The sequence below is a fragment of the Monodon monoceros genome, unplaced genomic scaffold (genome assembly GCF_005190385.1).
Source record: "Monodon monoceros isolate NGI ecotype Baffin Bay Population unplaced genomic scaffold, NGI_Narwhal_1 Super_Scaffold_18, whole genome shotgun sequence".
Classification (NCBI taxonomy): Eukaryota; Metazoa; Chordata; class Mammalia; order Artiodactyla; family Monodontidae; genus Monodon; species Monodon monoceros.
The window spans coordinates 146,613,850-146,640,744 of NW_021703774.1; the positions used below are offsets into that span (position 1 = coordinate 146,613,850).

General features: G+C 41.9%; 3 protein-coding genes across 7 annotated transcripts in view; 1 reads left to right on the plus strand and 2 right to left on the minus strand.

Annotated features, from left to right (window-relative positions):
• The window catches only part of CCDC30 (coiled-coil domain containing 30), a 169,267-nt gene extending 152,422 nt beyond the window's left edge, over nucleotides 1-16,845 (minus strand). For all 3 annotated transcript variants that reach the window (XM_029230822.1, XM_029230821.1, XM_029230824.1), the window contains exons 1-4: nucleotides 16,283-16,845; nucleotides 12,240-12,298; nucleotides 11,480-11,592; nucleotides 738-915 (exon numbers count right to left, since the gene is read on the minus strand). In XM_029230822.1, the coding sequence (XP_029086655.1) occupies nucleotides 738-755 (18 nt within the window). In that variant the 5' untranslated portion in view covers nucleotides 756-915; nucleotides 11,480-11,592; nucleotides 12,240-12,298; nucleotides 16,283-16,845. The remainder of the gene's footprint in view (nucleotides 1-737; nucleotides 916-11,479; nucleotides 11,593-12,239; nucleotides 12,299-16,282) is intronic.
• A 1,856-nt stretch (nucleotides 16,846-18,701) lies between these two features.
• PPCS (phosphopantothenoylcysteine synthetase) lies at nucleotides 18,702-22,829 on the minus strand. Its single transcript, XM_029230825.1, has 3 exons — nucleotides 22,250-22,829; nucleotides 21,974-22,077; nucleotides 18,702-20,206 (listed from the first exon to the last, which is right to left on the minus strand). Exons 1-3 carry the CDS (start codon nucleotides 22,755-22,757, stop codon nucleotides 19,883-19,885), a joined length of 936 nt encoding a protein of 311 aa, XP_029086658.1. The 5' UTR covers nucleotides 22,758-22,829; the 3' UTR covers nucleotides 18,702-19,882.
• A 426-nt stretch (nucleotides 22,830-23,255) lies between these two features.
• The window catches only part of ZMYND12 (zinc finger MYND-type containing 12), a 34,073-nt gene continuing 30,433 nt past the window's right edge, over nucleotides 23,256-26,895 (plus strand). The window contains exon 1 of one of the 3 annotated variants that reach the window (XM_029229554.1): nucleotides 23,256-23,423. In XM_029229554.1, coding sequence (XP_029085387.1) covers nucleotides 23,314-23,423 — 110 coding nt within the window. In that variant the 5' untranslated portion in view covers nucleotides 23,256-23,313. The remainder of the gene's footprint in view (nucleotides 23,424-26,895) is intronic. The other 2 variants (XM_029229555.1, XM_029229553.1) reach the window with 2 other exon arrangements.

Genomic DNA, 26,895 nt, shown 5'->3' on the forward strand with positions numbered 1-26,895 from the left:
GCTTTATGGTGTAAATCTGGCTATCTTAGCTAGTGCTCTAAAAAATCAGAATCATTTGTTCAGCAAGTAGACATTTGATTAAAATTTCGCTTCCTATGTAGTGTGCCTGTAGGGAAAAAAGGCACCAGTCACAGGATACATGTGTCTGGTTCCCTTGGCAGTTATATTTCTTACTGTCAACTAAAAAGCTGGTATCTATTTTTCTACAAACTTCTCTGTGAGTTTGGTTAACACACGGTCACCTTTGAGAGGCAGATCCACTCACAGTACACTGACTAATCAGGTTTCTAAGGCTACTAGGAGGAGAGTCAGCTAAAGGGTTGGTTATTGAGACAAGGATGAATTTACCAAGATAATGAAAGCACCTTGAGCAGACCTATTTGGATAGTCAACTAGTCATCTCTGGGCAATGTCCTGTACATGTACTCTATTGGAAACCAATACAGCTTGTTGACATATTTCATTAAAAGAAAAGTGTACATGTGGGTGCTTTGCAAATTATACAGTGATATTCAAATGTTGGTTTTTAATATGTTAATATAATGAAGGACAATAAACAAAACCAGAGCCATCTTTTTTTCTTTTCTTTTTGGCTGCGCTGCGCAGCATGCGGAACTTCCCTGACCAGGGATTGAACCCGTGCCCCCTGCACTGGAAACATGGGGTCTTAACCATTGGACCACCAGGGAAGTCCCAAAACCACAGCTATCTTAAAACTTTATGATATCAGTTCTTACTTCTTTAATTTCTTCCATGTGCTTCCCTGACAGCTCTTCTAGATTTCTGGTAGCAGTCCTCAGCCTGTCTTTGCTGTAACAAGCACCAGACAAAGTAGAGTTGTTCTTCTGTAAAAGCAAGGAGTTCAATCCCTTCTTTCTCAAGATGGTGAAGTAAGTCTTCTAATTGAACTTTTCCCTTGATAAAAGAGATAAGCATATGTGTACGTATACACACGTGTAAGTATACAACTGAGCATGCAAGAAATCTCATATGTAGAGTTAGACTCTCTACAAAGTATAGTTTAGTTTTCCTATTAATTAATGGTTATGTTATCCATTTATAATGAGCACTTACATGAAATAGCTAGCAATACAAAAAATATTAAAGCTTTGAAGAGTTGTATTGTATCTTCTAAAATAAGAAATGACATGAAATATATGCATTAAAAAAAATCAGCTTTCTCTCTGCCCAGTTCTGAAGTTTGCAATTTAATAATATGAAAATCTCCCACAGGCCCCTTGCGATGTTATAAATTCCAAAGAAGTTTCTGTCTATTCTTTTGAATATTTAGAAATAAAAGGACTCCTCTGGAAGCTAGAGAGCCCATTAATTCTGTACTATCAAGGAACTATTTTGCTCACAGAATATGTCATAATTTTTGTTGACTTCTAAGTCATTCAACTCTCTTCTAAAACTTCTTGATCTAAGCCTGCCATAGATATTGTTTTTAATTTTTTTTAACTTGGAAGTAGTCATGCTACATAACAGCTTGCACTATATGGTGGGGGAGAGATAAATGTCTGCTGATTGATGAAGTGGTATCTGTGTTACTAGAATCACTAACTGTGGATAAGACTTGCTGATACAATCAAACATAACTTTTAACCAAGTTAATCTGACCCAGATTGTAGGGATAAGCATAACTGTTATTGTACTGCAGCTAGTCTACATAATTATATTCAGTTTTGTTTGATTATTTTTATCTTTTCTTGCTAAGTTTTCCAGAGTCGCATCCTTTTCACATCAACAGTTTTTGTAGACGATATACAGAATATTAATTATCATCTGATAATTAAAAAAAAAAGGGGGACCCAGATCTGAATCTTTGTGCCCCCATGTGTCCTCCCCATGACTTACAGCTAAAAGTCGTCTTGTGCTCCTCCCCACTCTACCCCCATCGTCTGGTCCGCACTCTTACCCTCTTCCCTACAAGGTTTTTTAGCACTATTCAGTTCCTTGTGGTTTTAGTCCTGGGTATCAGGGCACACTAGGAATACATTACATTCTATGAGGCCTATCTGGCAACACAGAAAAATGCTTATGTTATAATAAAGAGGAAAAAAAGTAGACGTAAAGGTATTATTACAACTATGTAAAAACCAGAGACAGAAGGAAAAGAATGGAAGCAAACACATCAAATGTTAAAACACAGTTGTGATAAACTGATGAGATTGTGAATAATTAGAAAACAAACGTTTGAATTATTACATGTCCTATACTGTGAGTTGTTTGCCCCCGGAGAGTAGCATAACCCCCACCCCCCATGTTGTGGGGTGGAGTGGGAGAGTCTTAGGCTGGAGGAAGTGGAAAGGAGAAGGGGATGGGGGATACTGAGAATACCTTTGGATCCTTGGCTTCTGGGAGATTTGGGGTATCGGAAGGTAAGCAGGGATATAGGAAGAGGGGGCTTGGCTGATCAGGAGGGCGGTAGAGGCTGCAAGTCAATACCCAACTCATCCAAGCTCCTAGACTGAACACCCTTCCAAAGCCAGAGATCTTTAACCTCCATTCCACTTAGTCATCCATGCCCATGGCTACAACCAAGCTCTTGCCATAGCCTAAACTACTGTTGAAATCCTGCAGTCCTCAGCTCCAAATGTCCCACTCTGATCACCACCTTCTGCTCTTTTCTGTGTGTGTGGTAAATTCATGAAACTTAAAATTTACCATTTTAACCTTACTTAAGTGTAGAATTCAGTGGCATTAAGCACATTCACAGTGTTGTGCAATCATCACCACTATCCATTTTCAGAACTTTTCATTGTCCCAAACATAAACTCTGTACCCATTAAACAATGAGTCCCCATTTCCCACTGTATTCTTCTTTCTGTAGCTATAAATCTGCCTATTCTAGGTACCTCATATAGGTGGAATCCCACATTTGTCCTTTTATTTCTGGCTTATTTCCCTTAACATAATGTCTTTAGGTTTCATCCACTTTATAGCATGGATCAGAATTTCCTTCCTTTTTAAGGTGGAATAACATGGCATTGTATGTATTTTGTTTATCCATTCATCTGTTGATGGACATTTGGGTTGTTTCCACCTTTTGACTATTGTGAATAACGCTGCTATGAACACTGGTGTAACAAGTATCTGTTTGAGTCCCTGCTCGTTGTTTTGGAATTGTTGGATATATAAATCTATGTTTAACTTTTTGAGGAACTGCCATAAAAATATAAATAATAACCATAGTAATGGGTATGAAGTTGTTGCTTTCTTAAACTATACTTATTCTATAATAATAGTTGAACCCTCCAGTCCCTGGACCATTACATCCTCTCTCAAACTACCAGAAACTCTTTGGTTTCACTTATTTCCCCCTCAAGCCTGGACCCAACTGTTGTTCATTTCAATCAATCTCTCACCAATGTCCCCAGTTATCTAGCTCCTTGTCTCACCTTCGCTGCAAACCCAAACCCAGGGGAAAGTTTGACCATTTGACTTTCCTCTGCCTAATTTTAGTTTGCTGAGTTGCAACAAGTATGCAGACCGGAGCCACTACAAATCCATGGTCTGCAGCCTGGGCCAAGCTCCTTTACTTGCATAGGTCATTCTATGTGCTTTGGCAGCTTCTGCTACCATTTCACTCTAAATACTCAGGATTTCCACCTCTCCCATCAAACTCCAAATCTCACCTCTCCCCTCTGCTGGTCGACGACCTTGTCTCCCAGAGCACTAGTAAAACTAAGGCCATCATAAAACGCTGGATATCACCACCGGCGTTCGTTAGTGGCTGCATAAACCTGGGAAGTTTCCTTTGTCTTTAAAATCCGTGAATCTCCTGCGACTTGTTAAACTAAAAGTTACAATGGTTAGCACAACAAACTCCACCATTAGGAAACTCTTCTGTTTAGAAATAAAGACTATCGTTAGATGGCGGAAGAGTAAGACGCGGAGATCACCTTCCTCCCCACAGATACACCAGAAATGCATCTACACGTGGAACAACTCCTACAGAACACCTACTGAATGCTGGCAGAAGACCTCAGACCTCCCAAAAGGCAAGAAACTCCCCACGTACCTGGGTAGGGCAAAAGAAAAAAGAATAGGCCCGTGAGCCATGGCCGCTGAGCCTGCGCGTCCAGAGCACAGCACAGCAGGAGAGGCCACAACAGTGAGAGGCCGGCGTACCACAAAAAAAAAAAAAAAAAAAGAATAAACAGAGACAAAAGGATAGGGACGGGACCTGCGCCAGTGGGAGGGAGCTGTGAAGGAGGAAAGGTTTCCGCAGACTAGGAAGCCACTTCGCGGTTGGAGACTGCGGGTGGCGGAGGGGGAAAGCTTCGGTGCCGCGGAAACGAGCGCAGCAACAGGGTGCGGAGGGCAAAGCGCAGAGATTCCCGGACAGAGGATCGGTACCGACCGGCACTCACCAGCCCGAGAGGCTTGCCTGCTCACCCGCCAGGGAGGGTGGGGCTGGGGGTTGAGGCTCGGGCTTAGGTCGGAGCTCCGGGAGAGGACTGGGGTTGGCGGCGTGAACACAGCTTGCAGGGGGCTAGTGCACCACAGCTAGCCGAGAGGGAGTCCGGGAAAAAGTCTGGAGCTGTCTAAGAGGCAAGAGACTTCTTCTTCCCTCTATGTTTCCTGGTGCGCGAGGAGAGGGGATTAAGAGCGCTGCTTAAAGGAGCTCCAGAGACGGGCGCGAGCCGCGGCTAAAAGCGCGGACCCCAGAGATGGGCATGAGATGCTAAGGCTGCTGCTGCCGCCACCAAAAACCCTGTGTGCGAGCACAGGTCACTATCCACACCCCTCTCCGGGGAGCCTGTGCAGCCCGCCACTGCCAGGGTCCCGGGATCCAGGGACAACTTCCCCGGGAGAACTCACGGCGCGCCTCAGGCTGATGCAATGTCACGCCGGCCTCTGCCGCCGCAGGCTCGCCCCGCACTCCGTACCCCTCCCTCCCCCCGGCCTGAGTGAGTCCGAGTCCCCGAAGCAGCTGCTCCTTTAACCCCGTCCTGTCTGAGCGAAGAACAGACGCCCTCAGGCGACCTACACGCAGAGGCGGGGCCAAATCCAAAGCTGAGCCCCGGGAGCTGTGCGAACAAAGAAGAGAAAGGGAAATCTCTCCCAGCAGCCTCAGAAACGGCGGATTAAATCTCCACAATCAACTTGATATACCCTGCATCTGTGGAATACATGATTAGACAACGAATCATCCCAAATTGAGGAGGTGGACTTTGAAAGATTTATGATTTTTTCCCCTTTTCCTCTTTTTGTGAGTATGTATGTGTATGCTTCTGTGTGAAATTCTGTCTGTATAGCTTTGCTTCCACCATTTGTCCTAGGGTTCTATCCGTCCGTTTTTTTTTTTTTAATTTTTTTCTTAATAATTATTTTTTTATTTTAATAACTTTATTATATTTTATCTTACTTTATTTTATTTTACTTTGTCTTCTTTCTTTTTTTCCTTCCTTCCCTCCTTCCTACCTTCCTTCCTCCCTCCCTCCTTTCTTTCTTTCTTTCTTTCTTTCATTCTTTCTTTCTACTTCTACTAATTCTTTCTTTCTACTTTTTCTCCCTTTTATTCTCAGCCGTGTGGATGAAAGGCTCTTGGTGCTACAGCCAGGAATCAGTGCTGTGCCTCTGAGGTGGGAGAGCCAACTTCAGGACACTGGTCCACAAGAGACCTCCCAGCTCCACATAATATAAAACGGCGAAAATCTACCAGAGATCTCCATCTCAGCACCAGCACCCAGCTTCACTCAATGACCAGCAAGCTACAGTGCTGGACACCCTATGCCAAACAACTAGTAAGACAGGAACACAACCCCACCCATTAGCAGAGAGGCTGCCTAAAATCATAATAAGTCCACAGACACCCCAAAACACACCACCAGACATGGACCGGCCCACCAGAAAGACAAGATCAAGCCTGATCCACCCGAACACAGGCACTAGTCCCCTTCACCAGGAAGCCTACACAACCCACTGAACCAACCCTAGCCACTGGGAACAGACACCAAAAATAACGGGAACTACGAGCCTGCAGCCTGCAAAAAGGAGACCCCAAACACAGTAAGATAAGCAAAATGAGGAGACAGAAAAACACACAGCAGATGAAGGAGCAAGATAAAAACCCACCAGACCTAACAAATGAAGAGGAAATAGGCAGTCTACCTGAAAAAGAATTCAGAATAATGATAGTAAAGATGATCCAAAATCTTGGAAATAGAATAGACAAAATGCAAGGAACATTTAACAAGGACCTAGAAGACCTAAAGATGAAACAAACAATGATGAACAACACAATAAATGAAATGAAAAATACTCTAGATGGGATCAATAGCAGAATAACTGAGGCAGAAGAATGGATAAGTGACCTGGAAGATAAAATAGTGGAAATAACTAATGCAGAGCAGAATAAAGAAAAAAGAATGAAAAGAACTGAGGACAATCTCAGAGACCTCTGGGACAACATTAAATGCACCAATATTCGAATTATAGAGGTCCCAGAAGAAGAAGGGAAAAAGAAAGGGACTGAGAAAATATTTGAAGAGATTATAGTTGAAAACTTCCCTAATATGGGAAAGGAAATAGTTAATCAAGTCCAGGAAGCACAGAGAGTCCCATACAGGATAAATCCAAGGAGAAATACGCCAAGACACATGTTAGTCAAACTGTCAAAAATTAAATACAAGAAAACATATTAAAAGCAGGAAGGGAAAAACAACAAATAACACACAAGGGAATCCCCATAAGGTTAACAGCTGATCTTTCAGCAGAAACTCTGCAAGCCAGAAGGGACTGGCAGGACATATTTAAAGTGATGAAGGAGAAAAATCTGCAACCAAGATCACCCTACCCAGCAAGGATCTCATTCAGATTTGATGGAGAAATTAAAACCTTTACAGACAAGCAAAAGCTGAGAGAGTTCAGCACCACCAAACCAGCTTTTCAACAAATGCTAAAGGAACTTCTCTAGGCAAGAAACACAAGAGAAGGAAAAGACTTACACTAACAAACCCAAAACAATTAAGAAAATGGGAATAGGAACATACATATCGATAATTACCTTAAATGTAAATGGATTAAATGCTCCCACCAAAAGACACAGATTGTCTGAATGGATACAAAAACAAGACCCATATATATGCTGTCTACAAGAGACCCACTTCAGACCTAGAGACACATACAGACTGAAAGTAAGGGGATGGAAAAAGATATTCCATGCAAATGGAAACCAAAAGAAAGCTGGAGTAGCAATTCTTGTATCAGACAAAATAGACTTTAAAATAAAGACTATTACAAGAGACAAAGAAGGACACTACATAATGATCGGGGACCGATCCAAGAAGAAGATATAACAATTGTAAATATTTATACACCCAACATAGGAGCACCTCAATACATAAGGCAAATACTAAAAGCCATAAAAGGGGAAATCGACAGTAACACATTCATACTAGGGGACGTTAACACCCCACTGTCACCAATGGACACATCATCCAAAATGAAAATAAATAAGGAAACACAAGCTTTAAATGATACATTAAACAAGATGGACTTAATTGATATTTATAGGAAATTCCATCCAAAAACAACAGAATACACATTTTTCTCAAGTGCTCATGGAATATTCCCCAGGATAGATCATATCTTGAGTCACAAGTCAAGCCTTGGTAAATTTAAGAAAATTGAAATTGTATCAAGTATCTTTTCCGAGCACAGGATTTGAGACTAGATATCAATTACCGGAAAAGATCTGTAAAAACTACAATCACATGGAGGCTAAACAATACACTACTTAATAACAAAGTGATCACTGAAGAAATCAAAGAGGAAAAAAAAAATACCTAGAAACAAATGACGATGGAGACACGACGACCCAAAACCTATGAGATGCAGCAAAAGCAGTTCTAAGAGGGAAGTTTATAGCAATACAATCCTACCTTAAGAAACAGGAAACATCTCGAATAAACAACCTAACCTTGCACCTAAAGCAATTAGAGAAAGAAGAACAAAAAAACCCCGAAGGTAGCAGAAGGAAAGAAATCATAAAAATCAGGTCAGAAATAAATGAAAAATAAATGAAGGAAAAAATAGCAAACATCAATAAAACTAAAACCTGGTTCTTTGAGAAGATAAACAAAATTGATAAACCATTAGCCAGACTCATCAAGAAAAAAAGGGAGAAGACTCAAATCAATAGAATTAGAAATGAAAAAGGAGAAGTAACAACTGACACTGCAGAAATACAAAAGATCATGAGAGATTACTACAAGCAACTCTATGACAATAAAATGGACAACCTGGAAGAAATGGACAAATTCTTAGAAATGCACAACCTGCCAAGACTGAATCAGCAAGAAATAGAACATATGAACAGACCAATCACAAGCACTGAAATTGAAACTGTGATTAAAAATCTTGCAACAAACAAAAGCCCAGGACCAGATGGCTTCACAGGTGAATTCTATCAAACATTTATAGAAGAGCTAACACCTATCCTTCTCAAACTCTTCCAAAATATAGCAGAGGGAGGAACACTCCCAAACTCATTCTACGAGGCCACCATCACCTTGACACCAAAACCAGACAAGGATGTCACAAAGAAAACTACAGGCCAATATCACTGATGAACATAGATGCAAAAATCCTCAACAAAATACTAGCAAACAGAATCCAACAGCACATTAAAAGGATCATACACCATGATCAAGTGGGGTTTATTCCAGGAATGCAAGGATTCTTCAATATAGGCAAATCAATCAATGTGATAAACTATATTAACAAATTGGAGGAGAAAAACCAAACTATATTAACAAATTGGAGGAGAAAAACCATATGATCATCTCAATAGATGCAGAGAAAGCTTCTGACAAAATTCAACACTCATTTATGATAAAACCCCTGCAGAAAGCAGGCATAGAGGGAACTTTCCTCAACATAATAAAGGCCATATATGACAAACCCACAGCAACATCATCCTCAATGGTGAAAAACTGAAAGCATTTCCACTAAGATCAGGAAGAAGACAAGGTTGCCCACTCTCACCACTCTTATTCAACATAGTTTTGGAAGTTTTAGCCACAGCAATCAGAGAAGAACAAGAAATAAAAGGAATCCACATCGGAAAAGAAGAAGTAAAGCTGTCACTGTTTGCAGATGACATGATACTATACATAGAGAATGCTAAAGATGCTACCAGAAAACAACTAGAGTTAATCAATGAATTTGGTAAAGTAGCAGGATACAAAATTAATGCACAGAAATCTCTGGCATTCCTATACACAAATGATGAAAAATCTGAAAGTGAAATCAAGAAAACACTCCCATTTACAAGTGCAACAAAAAGAATAAAATATCTAGGAATAAACCTACTTAAGGAGACAAAAGACCTGTATGCAGAAAATTATAAGACACTGGTGAAAGAAATTAAAGATGATACAAATAGATGGAGAGATATACCATGTTCTTGCATTGGAAGAATCAACATTGTGAAAATGAGTATACTACCCAAAGCAATCTACAGATTCAATGCAATCCCTATCAAACTACCACTGGCATTTTTCACAGAACTAGAACAAAAAATTTCACAATTTGTATGGAAACATAAAAGACCCCAAATAGCCAAAGCAATCTTGAGAACGAAAAAAGGAGCTGGAGGAATCTGGCTCCCTGACTTCAGACTATGCGACAAAGCTACAGTAATCAAGACAGTATGGTACTGGCCCAAAAACCAAAAGACCGATCAATGGAACAGGATAGAAAGCCCAGAGATAAAGCCATGCACATATGGTCACCTTATCTTTGATAAAGGAGGCAGGAATATACAGTGGAGAAAGGACAGCCTCTTCAATAAGTGGTGCTGGGAAAACTGAACAGGTACATGTAATAGTATGAGATTAGATCAGTCTCTAACACCATACACAAAAATAAGCTCGAAATGGATTTAAGACCTAAATGTAACGCCAGAAACTATCAAAATCTTAGAGGAAAACATAGGCAGAACACTCTATGACATAAATCACAGCAAGATGCTTTTTGACCCACCTTCTAGAGAAATGGAAATAAAAACAAAAATAAACAAATGGGACCTAATGAAACTTAAAAGCTTTTGCACAGCAAAGGAAACCATAAACAAGACCAAAAGACAACCCTCAGAATGAGAGAAAATATTTGCAAATGAAGCAAGTGACAAAGGATTAATTTCCAAAGTTTATAAGCAGCTCATGCAGCTCAATAACAAAAAAACAAGCAACCTAATCCAAAAATGGGCAGAAGATCTAAATAGACATTTCTCCAAAGAAGATATGCAGACTGCCAACAAACACATGAAAGAATGCTCAACATCACTAATCATTAGAGAAATGCAAGGCAAAACTACAATGAGGTATCACCTCACACCAGTCAGAATGGCCATCATCAAAAAATCTAGAAACAATAAATGCTGGAGAGGGTATGGAGAAAAGAGAACACTCGTGCACTGCTGGTGGGAATGTGAATTGGTACAGCCACTATGGAGAACAGTATGGAGGTTCCTTAAAAAACTACAAATAGAACTACCATATGACCCAGCAATCCCACTGCTGGGCATATACCCTGAGAAAACCATAATTCAAAAAGAGTCATGTACCAAAATGTTCATTGCAGATCTATTTACAATAGCCCGGAGATGGAAACAACCTAAGTGTCCATCATCAGATGAATGGATAAAGAAGATGTGGCACATATATACAATGGAATATTACTCAGCCATAAAAAGAAACGAAATTGAGCTATTTGTAGTGAGGTGGATGGACCTGGAGTCTGTTATACAGAGTGAAGTAAGTCAGAAAGAGAAAGACAAATACCGTATGCTAACACATATATATGGAATTTAAGAGAAAAAAAATGTCATGAAGAACCTAGGGATAAGACAGGAATAAAGACACAGACCTACTAGAGAATGGACTTGACGATATGGGGAGGGGGAAGGGTAAGCTGTGACAAAGCAAGAGAGAGGCATGGACATATATACGCTACCAAACGTAAGGTAGATAGCTAGTGGGAAGCAGCCGCATAGCACAGGGAGATCAGCTAGGTGCTTTGTGACCGCCTGGATGGGTGGGATAGGGAGGGAGCAAGACGCAAGAGGAAAGAGATATGGGAACGTATGTCTATGTATAAGTGATTCACTTTGTTATAAAGCAGAAACTAAACCCCATTGTAAAGCAATTATACTCTAATAAAGATGTTAAAAAAAAAAAAGATGGACTGCAAATCATGAAGGACATATTTTTAAACTAAGTGGCAAATTAAGCTTTTAAGAAATGATAAATATATTTGATTATATAAAAATTTAAAGCATCTATACAATTAACATTAAAGTTAAAAGGAAAAAGAAAAAAGAAATAAAGACTATCCAATCCCCCCCCGCCGCCCCCCCCCCAAAAAAAAACTCTGGCAGCTTCTTCTGCTACCACCAATACACTAACCTTCCTCTTTCCCTCCAGGAGGAGCTTTCCATCCTCCTAACCAAAGCTAATTCCTTTACCTGTGTTCTAGATCCCATCTTCTATTGCTTCCTCAAGGAAGCTTCTTCTTTTCTGTTTGCTCATTATCTCCCTCTCTATTGACGTTGTGCCCTTAGGTCAAGAGGTCTCTGATCTTGAAAATAAAGATACAAAAATAACTCTTCTTCGATCCCACCACATCCCCCTAAAGTTATTGTCCTCTTTCTCATGTCTTCCACACTCCTCAAATCACTGCATTTGGCTTCTGCTCTTACAACGATGCTCAAAATGCCAAATCCAGCGAATTCCCTGGTGGTCCAGTGGTTAGGACTCTACACTGTCACTGCCGAGGGCCCAGGTTAAATCCCTGGTCAAGGAACCACAAGCCGTGTGGCCAAAATTTAAATAATTAATTTAAAAAAATGCCAAATCCAACTGGCCGTGTTTCTGCTCTTTTTATACACGACCTCTGTGCAGTATCTGCCCACTCCTTTCTCTGTTCTATGATGTCACGTCACTTTCTCCTGTTTTCACTCTTACCTCCCTGGCCTTTCCTCCCCTGCGTTCTTCCTGGGCTCCTCTTCCACAGACCTGTCGAACGTCCCCATTCTTAAGGACCCTGCCTTTGGCTCTCTGCCCTTCTCACTCTCACGGGGATGAATAGCTTGGGCAAAGGAGTCTGACATACCTTCGTCCAATCCCTGGCTCCATCACTTTATAGCTGTGTGGCTAACACAAGTCATCTAACTTTTTAAAACTCTGCTTTCCCCCAAATAGAATGGATATAATAGTAATGCCTACCTCATTGGGTTGTTAGGAGGATTAAATAATAATCCATCTCTGCTAAGCTCCAGCTCGATCTAGAAAAAGTGGAAAGAAACAGAAATACACTGACGTTAGAACAAATACAAGTGCAGGTGGCAGAAACTGCCAGTTGTCCTTCAATATGTTTTCTTCCCTTTTTCTGCAGAAATAAGACATTTAATTTTTTTGACTGATCACAGGGATGCCTGCTTTCAGCTTGATACAGCTGTGTGACTAAGTTCTGACCAATGGGATGTAAATGGAATTGTGTGCCACCTAGCCTAGGAAATGTCCTCGAAGGAACAGGCTGCCCTTTTCCTCTTCCTCTTCCTTTCTACTGGCTGGAATGCAGACAAGATAGCTTGAACCTTGAGCAGCCATCCCAGACACCGTGAGGCGGAAGCCACAGGCCATGGAGAACATAGTATCGCGAGAGAAGAAATCTGAGTCTCTGGCAATTTCAAAATGCTGCCCTATCAGTTCTGGGCTGCTTTATTCTTGACTTTTATGTGAGAGAAATACATTTCTTTTTCAAGCCATTACTATTTTGAGTTTTCTCACCTTTACAGCTGACCAGTCCCAACTACTCAGGAGGGTTACTGGAAGAATATGATACAAGAGCATATGCTGCAAACTAAACCTAGCTACATGGGAAATGGATATGGAACTGCACAGCCATTACTAGTCTATCCTGACCCATGAGGTCTTTGTCTATGGGCTTCCTTGTGAATCTGCTCCCATTTACTTGTTTCTCTACATGGATGGACTTTCTCTGCTTGCTTACTCATCAGCTAAAAACAGCCATCCGAGTCCTAAGCCTATGTAACTTTTCAGATTAAGTCATTCCTGTTATCTACCTCTTAGTTCAAATTTATGAAAGACAGACAATTATTTGTTGCTCACCCAACGAATTACATCCCTCTCTCTGAAGTTAGTTGTACAGTATTCCTCATTCAGTCAGTTGTGGCTGGGATAGGTTGGAAGTAGGGGTACAAATACGGCCACCAAAGCCTACTCTTTTTAAGCAAGCATTGGTGGAGAGGTACAAGTTCCAGGGAAGAGTATGTAGGCTAGGAAGGCAGTACAAAATGAGTCTACTACTTAAGACCAGTGCATATCCAACTCTCTAGTGAACAGCTCAGTTTGAACAATCCACTCATCTTTCTCTTACACCTGCTCCTCCTTCTGTATTCCACAGTTAATAAAATCACCATCAATATATAGCTTCCCAAGCCAGAAATCTAGGGGTTATCCTTAGCCCCTCCTTATTCATCCCACTCTCATGGACAACCAGTCCTGAATTTGTAGATTCTACATCTTTTATGATTTTCCAGTTCATCCTCTCTTAGTTTAGCCTCTCCTCATCATTTGCCCAACTTAGGGTAATAGCATCCTTAACTGACCTCCCTGCTCCCAGGCTGGCCTCCATCCAGTCTGTACTCCACAAAGCTCTCAGACTGACCCTTGTGAATGCAAGTCACTTGCCACTTAACATTCGCATTGCTTTCAGGAAGAGTTCAAACCCTCAGCTTGGCACCAGAGAGTCTCCACAAGCTGGTTCTCGCCTGTCTCTCTCGTCTTATCTCCTGCCACACCTTGACAGCCCTTCATGCCAGTGTACGGATTGATCCCCATCATGCTGCTTATTCCATGACTTTGAATATTTGGGTCCCTCTGCCTGGAATCCTGGGTCCTTCTGCCTGTTCTGCTCTGACATCCCAGAACTAACATTTTTCCAGTGGATTTATTGAGACCCAATAGTTGAGCAATTCAAAAATTCTAAAAATGCAGATCTTGAGGTAATACAAATTCATTCTTTAAATTCTAAATGCTTTGACATCTAAAGTGGGCCTAAAATTGCCCACATAACAAAGTATATGAGAATACTGTTCTTTAAAAGGAGATACTGAATAAATGCTCATTAAGTATCTTAAAAAGCCACTGTCTAGAAAGAAGCACATCCTGTAGCGATTTGGGGCTTCCAAAAATGTCTAGATGTAAAGAATGAGGCAGTAAATCTGTCAAAGCAAACCGAGACAGACACAAAGAATTTTAAACGGGAGGAGGGCAAAAAGAATGAATGCAGTCATTTCGACTTGTTCTTATTTCTCCTAGTAGGTGCCCTCCAACTACAGTGCAGGGGCCAGGACCATACCTCATGATACAGCACATCTCCTGGCTCTGAGAAAAGGATGAACTTTGGATCCCATGGTCTTCAAGTGACATAAGGGAACACAGTAAAGAGTATGGCCATGAAAACTGAGATATCCACTTGGGTTATTCATCCTAGCCCTTCTTTCTTCCTCCTACCCAAATATAATTTAAAACTTACAGATGTCTTAAATACAGTATATATTATACCTTTTATTCCTTTTCACTCCCTGAATAAAATGAGAAAAATACTTTTTTTAGAAGTTCAGAACAATGTAGCAATGTTTAAACTTTAAAATATAAAATTAAGTGAAAAAGAAAGGCAAAATGTACACTATAATTATAACTATGTAAAAAACGTATGCACATAAGCAAGGACTGACACAGAACAGAAAAATGAACTGTTGATACGTCAAACTCAGCACTACTGACATTTGGGGCTGGCTAATTCTTTCTTGTGGGAGGTTGTTCTGTGCACAGCAGAATGTAGAGCAGCATCCCTGGCTTCTACTAACTAGGTGCCAGTTATACATCCCCAGTAGTGACAACTACAAATGTCTCCATCCATTGCCACATGTTCCTTACGGAGCAAAATACCCCCACCCCCGTCCCAGGTTTAGAACCACTGGGCTAGGGGTGAGAGAGGAAAATTTTTTCTAGTTTTATGTTAATATTGCCATAATGATGTTTGTTCAATAAATGCATATTGGGAGGGGAAAGGAAAACTCCTTACCATATAGCATCTAACAGCCCCTTTTTTCAAGAGTTAGAATTGATTCAGTTCCCATTTAATGTGAAAAATTGAAAACGTTGCAGAACTTGTTTTTCTTTTCCAATCTACTATAAAAAAGAAAGCTGAATTTCTCAGTATTTGGAAACCTGACTTGGCTTTAAGCATGAACATCACAAATAACTGCTGTAATTGGCCTGAGAAATAAAAATATCTAAATCATTCTATCCCCACAAACACCTGTTAAAAAGGTACACTTTGCATATCTTCAAAATAACTTTACCTTTAAGAATAGTAAGACTCAATGAGAAACACATACTTTAAGACAAATCAAATAAAGTTTTCCATGCTAAAATACAATTGCACTGGATCTAAATAAATCATATTCTATTTTTAAGGCCTCTCTGTTCCAGTCTTTTTAGGACTATTAAGCCTGCCCCCTTGCCAAAAGTATTTATTTTCAATCATTCCTCCTTTTTTTTGTTGCTGTTGTTGTTGTTTCTTGACTCACATCACAAGGGATGTTTCTGATTAACAAACTGACATGAAGAGGAGGCACAAGAACTGTTTCAAGCATCTCCTTTCCCGAAAATTCTATCGTATCACGGTTTTGGGTTCATATGGACTTAAAATTGAAATCTTGTTACATGATCATTCTGAATGATCTTTTCACATACATGAATGCATCACTAAAATGTATGCCTAACACAGTATTCACTTAAGCAAGGAACAATCTTCCTTTTTTATATAAGACTGAGATAAGCCCAAAAAATGCATTTTGATTTTTTTCCCCTCCACTTTCAAAACACACTAGTAGAAATTTACTGTTTGTATTTACCAAAGTGTGCTTCTCCATTCTCGTCTCTAGTTTACCCGAGACAGAAAGCTTGCCGTAGCACAGAGAAACAAAGAAAATCTTCCAAATGATTCCAGGACTGGTGAATGTGAAATACTTAGATACCCAAAGCATTGTAGCAGGAAAGAAGGAGGTCGTGTAGAGATGACAGAGGTGGTGGAGACGAATGGACATTCAGGAGTGTGCAGTGTGGACAAGAAAGGGTGAGAATGGCTGTGGAATGAGCAGGATGGGAAAACTGGCGCTCAGGATTAATGAGAGAAGTGGATGAGGTTGTAGCTTGAAAGGCAGAAGGTAACTGACTTGATGACGCCTGATGTTGAGGATACAAAATGCCTCCGGAGCTTCATCGGGAATTAAAGTTCTGCATGGCGAACATAGGGCAAAACGGCGAAAACGGCAGTTCTTTGTTCACAGGCCGACAACCAGGGGAATCCGTGGCTCGGTGGACTTTGTCATGGCCTGGCCCTTCAGATGCAGTCTCTGTGCAGGGGTGAGTCTTCGCCTGGAAAGTGAGAAAAAGAACGTCTACTAACAGACTGAGGGTTCTAAGCCCTCTTTAAATAAAAGCAGCAGCCTAATTCTAAAGGTCTGCGGCGGGTGGGTCCTGGGAAACCGGCGAATCCATCCTTAGGCAGAGAAAGGCCAAGCCAGGTGAGTCTCTTCTGTCGTTTCAGGCCCTGCTGGGCAGAAAAGCGGGAAAGACCTGGAATGCTAAAAAAAAAAAAAAAGAGCGGAGAATAGCTGCTTTTCTCCTTGGGGCTGCGGCGGGAACCTCAGGAACCAGGCCGGAAATTGTCCTTTAGAGAGAGCGGTGAGTGTCCGGGGGCAGCTACGCTCCACCGCCGCTCAGCGGAGAGCGGCAGGTGCCGGTCACGGGCGTCATAGCAACCGCGCTCTCTGCGGAGACGCCGCGTCCTTCCGGCGGGAACCATAGAAACGACACGCAACCATTGGCTCAGGGGCTGTGCTTCCTGCCACAGACCATTGCTACGGCGCAGTACATTGGCCTGTGGCTTAGCTCCGGGAACGAAGGTACGGTTCATCCCATTGGCTCTGTAGTAACCATGGTAACGTAACGGCGTGTATTTGCAACTTTTAAGTGTAAGTTTTGCCACAGGGTGTTTATAGTTTTCTAGTAGCTTCCCGCCAGACCTTATCGAGAGCCCAAGCCTAATAAACTTGGATTTATTTTTCTAGAAGTAACTTCATTCTTAAAGGGGGAAGTTGCTAGGTCAGGAGTTCTGAATTTTAGGTCAGAATCTGTCACTCATTACTTGGGTGGGGCACCTAAGACAAATCACAACGCTTTTGGAATCGGCTTATTATTGTAAAAATGAAGAAACCGGACTTGACTAGAACTATCCCTAAAGCTGAAGTCCTTCAGAAGCCCTAAGCACTGAAAATTCGGTTTATGCGAACAGTATCCTCCAACCATGTAATGCAAAATAAAAATATCTAAAAGACACAAAATTTAACATAGCCTCGGTTTTTATCATCTTCATTTAAATGCTCTTACCGCAAGATTCTAGTTAGTTCATCAAAGCTCGATTTTATTCATGTTTTGGGGCCCTTGCTTTGCTGGTATCCCAAACACATACTTGACATTTCTTAGTCTTATTCTAGTTTCTCATAGGATCCTTTCCAAAGCTTTGCCGGTTCTACATGCATTATCTGGACGGATCTTACCCCTTACTTTCTAGAAGTGCTTCAATCTCTCCCTCTGGCACCAGAGCCCTTGCAAGTGTTTTTCTCTCTGATCTGAAATGCTCACCGCCATCACCTCCAGCCCACTTAACTTCTGTGTAGCAGTTCAAGCGTCATTTCCTCCTCAAGGATACTTTCCTTAGTCCTCCGATCTAGATCAAGTTCCGTATTTGCTCTCATTGACTTATGTTCCTTTTCATTCTTAGGCTGTTTTTTTTTTTTGTCCGAGCCGTGGCTTGGTATTGAACCCAGCCACGGCAGTGAAAGCGCCGCAACCTAACCATTAGACCACCCTCATTCTTAGTTTTCTTTCATTCTTTACACACTTCCATTTGCTGATTAAACAAACAAACAAAACAACTTCTTGGAATTTTTACATGTGTAAATACTGTTTAAATGCTCTGAACGGAAACTAAACTGAATTGGAAAACACTCTAAATAATTCCATTTAGGGTAGTGGTGGTTGTTTTTAAGCATTAACAAAACACAACAGAAAATGGTTCCCAAGGGAAGTAATAATTATGATAAAAACAAACATTAGAATCACTTCTAGTTCTAACTCCACTGATCCTCACTGTACAGTCAAAGGTAATGACAGCCATCATCCACATAAGCTATAGATGTAGGGAAGAAAATCAATCTTTTATTTCATGCCCCTTTAGTACTGCAGCCACTGCCTAGTCTGTTGCTTTTTAGGTTTTGCCAGTTGAACCAGAAGTTAATTTAAAATTTTTGTTCAATAGGATTTCTGCTTCCAGAGAAGTCCTGATTGCTGCAGGTATTTTTCCTCTGCTTCCTGATTTAATGAAGTCACATTTCCTAAACACTTCACCTGAAGAATTTAGATGTGTCTTAGCACTTCTGTTCATATCTTTTCAATTAAAGTTCATTGTACTTCTGTTATCAGACACACTTTGGGCTACCCTTCCCAACTCACTCCATGAACTGCATTTTAACTCATTTATGTGAGGTAGAGTACTTGCTTCTACCTAGTTCTTAATGGTAGTTTTTCACATTGCACTCCGGACCATCCTATGGGTCATTTAGGGTATTTCTCAGGACTCCACTTCTTTTGCGCTCCCAACTCAAAGCCCAGGACAGTGGGAGCTTTGAAAACACTGCTTTGCTAAGTGAGAAAAACAGCAATTGCAAACATTTATTGAATGTGAATTACGTGCCAAGTGCCAGACTCATGCTTTACCTTCACCATTTTATTTATTTAATCCTAACAAATGATGTTATTTTGCAGAGAAATTATCACCATTTTATAGATGAGGAAACTAAGTCAGGTATCTAAGTTTACAATGCTAATTGGTGGCACAGCTGGAAGGGTCTAACCTGGCTAAGATGACTCCAAAACCCATACTCTTTACCACCTTGTAATGCCTCCTTCAGGGCAGTGGCCACCAACTGGGCCCTGCATGGCTCTAGGTAGAAGCCCGGGTTAACTTTCCCTCAAGAGCAGTTCTAAAATATTTGAAAGGTAAATTCTTAACTCAAATATGGAGTGAGTCTAGGACAAGAAGCAAGGAGTAAATGTAGTGGGACAATCATCATTCTATAGATAATCTATCTTTGGGGAGGTGTCCTTCTCTCCTGCTCCCATCTTTAGTAAATTTCAAAAAAAAAAACCCACAAAAACATCATCCTTTCCATTGTGTTGGCTTTGGGGCACACACTTTATTGTACTTAATTTTTTATATATCCACTTCCCAAGCTAGACATGTTTATTCATCTTTTGAATCCTCAAAATCCTCAGGGCCTATCACATAGTAGGCATGAACAAATATTTGCTCTTCAAAGCATGGCCATTCATGCATCCATAATCCCTTTTACAGTATGAAGAAGATTGATATTCAGGCCCCACATGTATATTTTGAGGAATATAATTCCCAATAAGTTTTTTTTTTTTTAAAGTGAGAAACAACTTGAATCATTTTCAAAATCAAGGTATCATTCAGGTGAGTGTGTCAGGTGGTTTGGTCATAACTGCTTTACCTTTGTTCTCATGTTTTCTGAGTTTTAAAAGACCTTTAAAAGACAAACACCAAGCACTATTCGTCTGCACACCACTCACTGCTTTTCCCCTTCATTTTCTGTCTTTATGAAAGCAAAGGATTTATTCTAGTTCTCACCATCTGTAAGAGCCCTGGTCCACTGAACAATCTTTGATCTCATAAATAAAGGCTTTTTACTTCAGTTTTTGTCATGTATAAAAGCGGTATGTCGAGACTGAAGATCATCCACTATCTTCTCTTCTATCTCTATGCCTTTTCCTACTTCTTCCTCTGATAACAATAACTTGGTTTCTGACTCTTTGGTTATAATAACCACAAAGGACCGTCGTGAATCAAGGATGTTAGCCACCACCACTTGATGTCGATAAATTTCCAAAGCATTCCGTGCACGATCAATTACAATGGAGGGGTCAGTCTCCAACTTAAAGGAAATTATAAATGCTTTGGGAGCCCAGTCTTTAACCAAAGGAGAAAGCATTTTTGGCACCATCTTCATTGTTATCTGTATTGGAAAAAGAGAAACTTAATAAGCAAACAAGGTTACCACCTACCAACCAGGTCAATCTCAAGGGAAACTAAAGAAGCAGAGACTCAGATGTGTGGCTATGTCAGTTTAAGTGGGACTTCTCACTTCAAACTTTTTAAAGCATATTAAATGCTTACTTAAAAGCCTTGACTCTGTAGTGTTCATAAGGATGCCTGATTTCAAAGCTTCATACATATTCTGGGGCAAACCATGTCTTATGAATTAGCCCTGCTCTGCAACCCTCATCGCCATTAATAGAACTCTAAAGAACAGCATTACATCTTCTCAAACATTCCCTTTTATTTTTTAAACCAAACCCTCAAATAAACAAATGCAAATAATCTGTTTATGCAGATGTTACTTTGGCGGAAGTTCAAATAAGGTTGAGTTTTAAACCTCTCAGCCTAAAATATTTCTTGCATTGCTAGACTGGCTACTTGACTCCATTTAAAAATTGTAACTTGTAAAAAAAATAAAATTGTCACGTACCATCTTAGCACTGAGGAAACAGAAGTGACTGTATTTTCATTCATTAAATACTACTATATTATTCTCAATCCCTTCTAAGGGGAATGTTGAGTCATTTTGTGTACTTTCAAGATAGAACTAGGAATGACAGGAATTATAGGATAAACTAAAGCTCCCAGAATTTAAAAAGTATGAATCACTAAGCTCACCATCAGGGTATCCCCTCAAAGAGTTAGCAAGTATGACAGGAATCACATACCCATTCCCCGCTTTATTTTTCTCCTTAGCATTTATCACTATCTAACATAGTATGCATTTGACTTACTTATTGTCTCCTCTGCTGAATATAATCGAAACAAGGGCACAGTATGTTTCTTTTCACTGCTTTATCTCCAGGTCCTATAATAGGGCCTGGCGTATAGTAGGTACTCAATAAATATTTGTTGAAGAAATGAACAAATGAACTATTCTACAAAGTCAGAAAGTGCCCCACAGGTAGTTTCTCCTATTTAAATTCTACTTGTATCACCCAGTAAATGACTAAGAATTCCCTCAGGTTCCAAGTAGCTAGATCATCTCAGCATCTCAACCACACCACTACCTTCCCCACACCTCTTCCTTAAACTGCAACAATAACCACCATCTAATCACCCCCCAACCACTCTCTCTAATTCACCTTTCATACTGATGCCAGAATGTTCTTCTCAAACAAAAACCTTATCTCATTCTCCTACTTTGGTTGTCCTTGGCTCCACAGGATAAAGTTCAAGCTCCTTAAGAAGGAATACAAAATCTTCTACGTAGGAAGCTGTCTCTTCAGTCTGCCCTCCATCCCCACCACTCTCCAGGCTCTCCAGCCTTACCAAACAACTTCAGTTCACAACACACTGCCCATTTCCAAACTCCAATCGTTTACTCTGTCTGGAGTGACCTTCCCTACTTTGTCTGGTACACCCTCTGCTCATCTTTTAAAACCCAGTTCAAGCCATCTCCTCCAGAAAGCCTTGACTTTCCCCGAGATTCACTCACCCCATGCTCTGACTTCACTTTGTACGTACCTCTACTAGAGTATTTATCACTCTGTACTGTAATTATGTCTGTGTCCAGCAACCTCACTAGATTGTGAGGTCCTTGAGGGAGAGCGGTGTCTTAGTCATCTCTGATCCCTAGTGCCTAGCACATACGGAATGCAGAAAGGCCATCTCCAGATCAAAAGGAAATTAACCCAAGATTGGTTATAGGGAATCAGATCTCTGGAAGAGAAGCGCCCATCACCTGCAGTGGGCCCCCAGATGACTGGATCTTGTGTTCAGGCATTTCGGACACAGGAACATAGAAATCTGACACGGCCGCAGCCAGGTAAAACATCGCAGAAGAGCCTGCAAAAAGAAGCACAGGGTGTAATAAATCGGAGAAGGGTATGGAGTCAGCTCCTTTTCAACTCAGGTTCCCCCGCTGTGAGAGCCATGGGTAAAAAGAGGGTAAAGGGATGCGCGTCTTGGGGGAAAGGCTCTGCCTCCCGGCATCCGATGGACTCCTAAAGGCACGCACCTAGCGGATTGAGCGCCTGGGCTGCAGCCTGCAGCAGATGCAAATAGTCTGCCAAAGTGGTGAACTCTATGGCCAGGAAGGTGCCGGCAGCCTCAGCCTCCTGGTAGCTCCGCAGAGCCGCGGCGAAGCCCGGGAGTGCCTTCTCCTCCGCCTCCAAGCTCAGCAAGCCCGAAGCCGCTCGGCCGGAGGGCCGCAGAGCCGACAGCCAGGTCTGGGGCGGGAAGCGGTGGGCAAAGGGGAAGGCAGAGCGAGCACGGTACAGAAACAGGACCCCGTAGCCCGCGGCCAGGAAGGCTTCGGCCGAGGTAGCACCGCGCCGCCCGCTGCTGAAGTTGTCCAGGAAGCGCACAGGCCGGGCTTCCAGCGGGACCTTGGTGCCGCCGGACGTGACCAACACTACCCGTCGGCCCTGCGCGCCCAGCCCGGCGGCGAACCGAGCCATCACCTCGGCCCAGCGCGCAGCACCGGCGGGCTGGGGGAACTCGGCGACCAGGTCCACTGCCGCCATCGGTCCCGGAACCCGCCGCGCCAGCGCAAGCTACGGGGTCTTCGGCGCCACGCCCCCTGCCCCGGTACCTGGCCCATGCGCAGCCGCAATAGTGAGGGGGCGGTTCGCTACCATGCGCTGCAAGCCAGCGCCGGGTTTCTGCAGGTCTGGAAATGCGTGCTGGTTCCGCCCCACAGCGTGCGAAATTGACACTGAGCTGGCGGGAGTTCTCGGCTGAGCGGGCATCTGGAGGAGTCACACCCCCTCGTTTAGTTTCCTAGTCTGGGTGAAGAGCTGGACGTGTTTGACCCTTACCGGCTACCATACAGATCCTGTTAGGGTAGGACCTCGCTAAAATTTGAGTGCCCAGCCATTTAACCTTTGGATTTGTAGTGAAGGGCTTTTTTTATTTTTTTAAACCCTACAAACACACTCCAAGAGTTAGTCGAGCCACGCCCCCCCCCCGCCCTCGAAAAGCTTGGAATGAGGCTGCGCCGTGTTGGTCACGTGACACCGCCGCCCAGTGTGTCCTCTCCAGGCAACGGTCCTAGAGACCGACAACACCGTCTGCCGCAGCATGAACGTGATCTACCCTCTTGCGGTGCCCAAGGGGCGCCGACTCTGCTGTGAGGTGTGCGAAGCTCCGGCCGAGCGGGTCTGCGGGGCCTGCACAGTCACTTATTACTGGTAGGCCCTGAAACGTGGCACCTGGGTGCCTCAACCCCCTCTCTCTCAGTCAGGGAACCCTCAAAGCGGCTTCAAGACGGGTCCCTAAGAGTTCTATGTCTGTGTTCGCTTCCTCTCCCATTCAATCATTCCTCCCCAGATGTTTTGTTGCGCGCCTACTGTGCGCTATGCACTGTTCTATGTGCTGAACTTCCTGGGGGAAACTCGGGACACCACGTCCCTCAAAAATCTAATGTTCTAGGACTTCCCTGGCTGTCCAGTGGTTGAGACTCCGCGCTTCCACTGTAGGGGGCGTAGGGTTCGATCCCTGGTCGGGGAATTAAGATCCCACGTGCCATGCGGCTCTGGCCAAAAAAAAAAATCTAATGTTCTAACGAGAAAGATAAGTAAGCCAACAGACAAATCAAGATAATTTCAGAGAGTGATAAATGCCATAAAGACAAAGGAAATGTGATGGGAGGTTGGGCAGACAGCCTCTCTGAGGGTAGACTATTGATCTGAAGTTAGAGTAGGAACAGCCCGCCAGGGAAATGCTGGGGGAAGAGTGGCACAGTGAGGCTCCGAGGGAGGGAAGACTTTGGTGTGTTTGAGGAATAGATAGAAAGTTAGTTTGTCAGAGCATAGCCAAGATGGTGACAGTGTGGGGAGGGTAGTACAAGATGAGATCAGCTTTCATTTATTCAGCATAACATCCACTGATCTTTGCTTCAGATTGGACCCTATTTGGGCACTGAGATAAAACAGCTAGGTTGCTGACGTCCAGAAACCTAGTCCAGAGCCGACTAACTTGTTTAAAAAAGAAAGTCATTATAATGCAACCCTACATGACAAGTGCTGTCACTCAGGGAGTACTATTCCCTGGGACCTCTAAGGATGGAAGCATGGTGATGGGGCAGTATCTGGAAAGGTTCCTCTGAAGAAGTAACATTTGCACTGGGTCTTGAGAGGTCAGAAGGAAATTGCTAGGTGAATGAACAATGAAGAAGGAAAGGTAGAGCACTCCTGGCATCCAGGACTGCTTGGGTAAAGGGTGAGAGAACAGACTTTGTTCAGAGGTGGGTAGAGAAGGTAGCCGTGGAGGGAGCAGTCACTGATTTTCAGACTGCAGTCCAGGGCCCATTAGCGGGTCATGAATAAATCACAAAAAGCATTTTAAGAAAAAAAAAAAAGAATAGAAAGTATCAGAGTAATCCTACTTGAATTGTTTCTTGAAACTTTTGTTTTAGTGATTTATGTGGTTATGTGTCTTTGTACTAGTGAAATGTATTTCCTACTGTATGCTGAGTTAAAAAAAAAAAGTTTAAAAATCATTGTGATAGGTAGTAGTAGCGGTTTAAACCAAGAAGATAAAGGTTAGGGCCAAACAGTGACATGAGATCAAGGAGTTTGGAATTTATCCTCTGGGGTGTCATGGATGGTTTTAGATTGGAAGGTAGATGCTGAAGGCTGCGTAACTTCTCAGTTGCAGTGGTCCCAGTGGAGACTGAATTAGGTGTCCCCCCTCGGTGCTTTCACAGCACTCTTTAGGTCCCTTAGCCTCACATTTATGACATGGATTGAAATCACTTGTTCAGTGGTCTGTATTCCTCACTAGGCTGTATGCCCCATGAGGGCAAGGACAGCATCTGTGTTTTCATTGCTGTTTCTTCAATGCATATAGAATACAATTCAGAATTTGTAACAGAAACTGCAAAGCCCTGATTGCTTCTCTATCTTCATTTCCCACCAGTCATCCCCTCTTTTCGTTGATGCAGTTACAGAGGCTTTCTTTCAATTCTAATTTGCCAACTCTTTTCCTCCCTCAGTTTCTTTGCCCAGGCCGTTGCCTTTGCTGGGAACTTTCCCTACAGTCACGAATCTTCCTAGCTCTCTTTCATCTTTCTGTTCTCAGAATGTTATTTCTTCAAAGAGGTCTTTCTGGAAAACCCAACCTAAATGCCCCTATCTGATTTTCTCTCTCACATTTTTTCTTCACTTTTTCTGTACTTTTATGTTTTTGTTTTACTTGTTTAGTATCTATCTTTTTTTTCTTCTTCTTCTGGCTGGACCGCGCAGCTTGTGGGATTTTAGTTCCCCAACTAGGGATTGAACCCAGGTCCCCTGCATTGGAACCACTGGACTGCTAGGGAAGTCCTGAGTAAACAATTTTAAGTACAGGACTGGCACTCAGGGGAGAGGTGAGACTCCTTTGCCTGATATGAGCACCTACCTCTTCCCCTGTCCCCTTCACCCCTCCAGCCAGAAGCAATTCCTCCTTCCTCTCAACTCACTTTGTACTTACTCTGTACCTCTCACATACTCTTATTTCCCTGCCTCATTATAGTTGTTGGCAAACATGTTAGCTCAATTTTATTATGCTCTGTTAATGCAGGATATTATGTTGAATATGTAGAAGGACTGTCATATGTATGTTATCTTTTGACCTGTTTCAGACCCATCTGCGTATATAGCCTATGGTCTCCAGCAAAGTATCTTGAAATAATTGAAACTAAATATTTGATGAATGCATGAATAAATTATTATTTCCTATGCCCTTATCCTCCATTATTTTCTTTCTCTTCTTTCACTGCCTTTAATTATTTTTGAGGTCTTCTACTCTCCCCCTACCTTTTCTCCAGATTTCTATATCCTTGTGTCCTAGAGATTTCATGATTTTTCCAGAAAATAAAACTGTGGTAATTGTTCTATATCTCACAAATGAGGGCCTTTAATATCCCCTTCCAGGGTTTTCACGGTTGAATGTAAAGCATCTAGCTCCATGCCTGAGACCATGCTGGCACTCAATAAATATTGTTTTTCCTCATCCCAAATTTAAAGAGCAGGAAGGACCGTCAACTTGGATTTGTGAAAGTTTATTTTTTTGCAAAATAATTTTTCCCAATTATAAATGTAATTCATGCGCACTACAGAAAACTTGAAAATACAAAATATAAAGATGAAAAATAATCCATAATCTCACAACCCAGATAATTAATAGCCTGACATTTTGGTGAATTTCTTCATGTTCTTTTCCTATAAATACATTTATTTTATACACTCTGTGTAATCTTGTGCATATCATTCTGTGTTAGATTGTGAGAATGTTCCCAGGAAATAGAACATTTTTAAGAGAAGGCATTTTTATTAAAGTACACAGTGAAACATTATAGGTGAAAGAGGCTTCAATGCTATAGGTTATTAAGTCGTAGCATATAGATAAGAGTAATTTGCAATATTTTTTCCTTTCATTTAACATATGGGGCACAAATTAAAATGCTTTCACTGTCCAGGAAGAGAAAACAGTGAAGTGGTATTCAATAGTAAGATCTATGGTGAACTGGACAATGAATGCCCCGCCTAACGACATTCACATTAGTTTAAAAAACATGGTAATGGCCAAACAAAACATGTCTGGCCCACAAGCTATTTGACTGTGAGCCCTAATTTGAAAGCATACTTTTCAACTCCCTGTTTATGCATGACCCTGTGATGG

Excerpts from the sequence above, each read along its gene's own strand:
- PPCS (XM_029230825.1), bottom strand. The coding sequence starts at position 22,757 with ATGGCGGCAGTGGACCTGGTCGCCGAGTTCCCCCAGCCCGCCGGTGCT. Across the intron at positions 22,078-22,249 it reads CCAGGCGCTCAATCCGCTAG|GCTCTTCTGCGATGTTTTAC; the intron begins GTGCGTGCCTTT and ends TTCTTTTTGCAG. Across the intron at positions 20,207-21,973 it reads CATCTGGGGGCCCACTGCAG|ATAACAATGAAGATGGTGCC; the intron begins GTGATGGGCGCT and ends TTTCCAATACAG.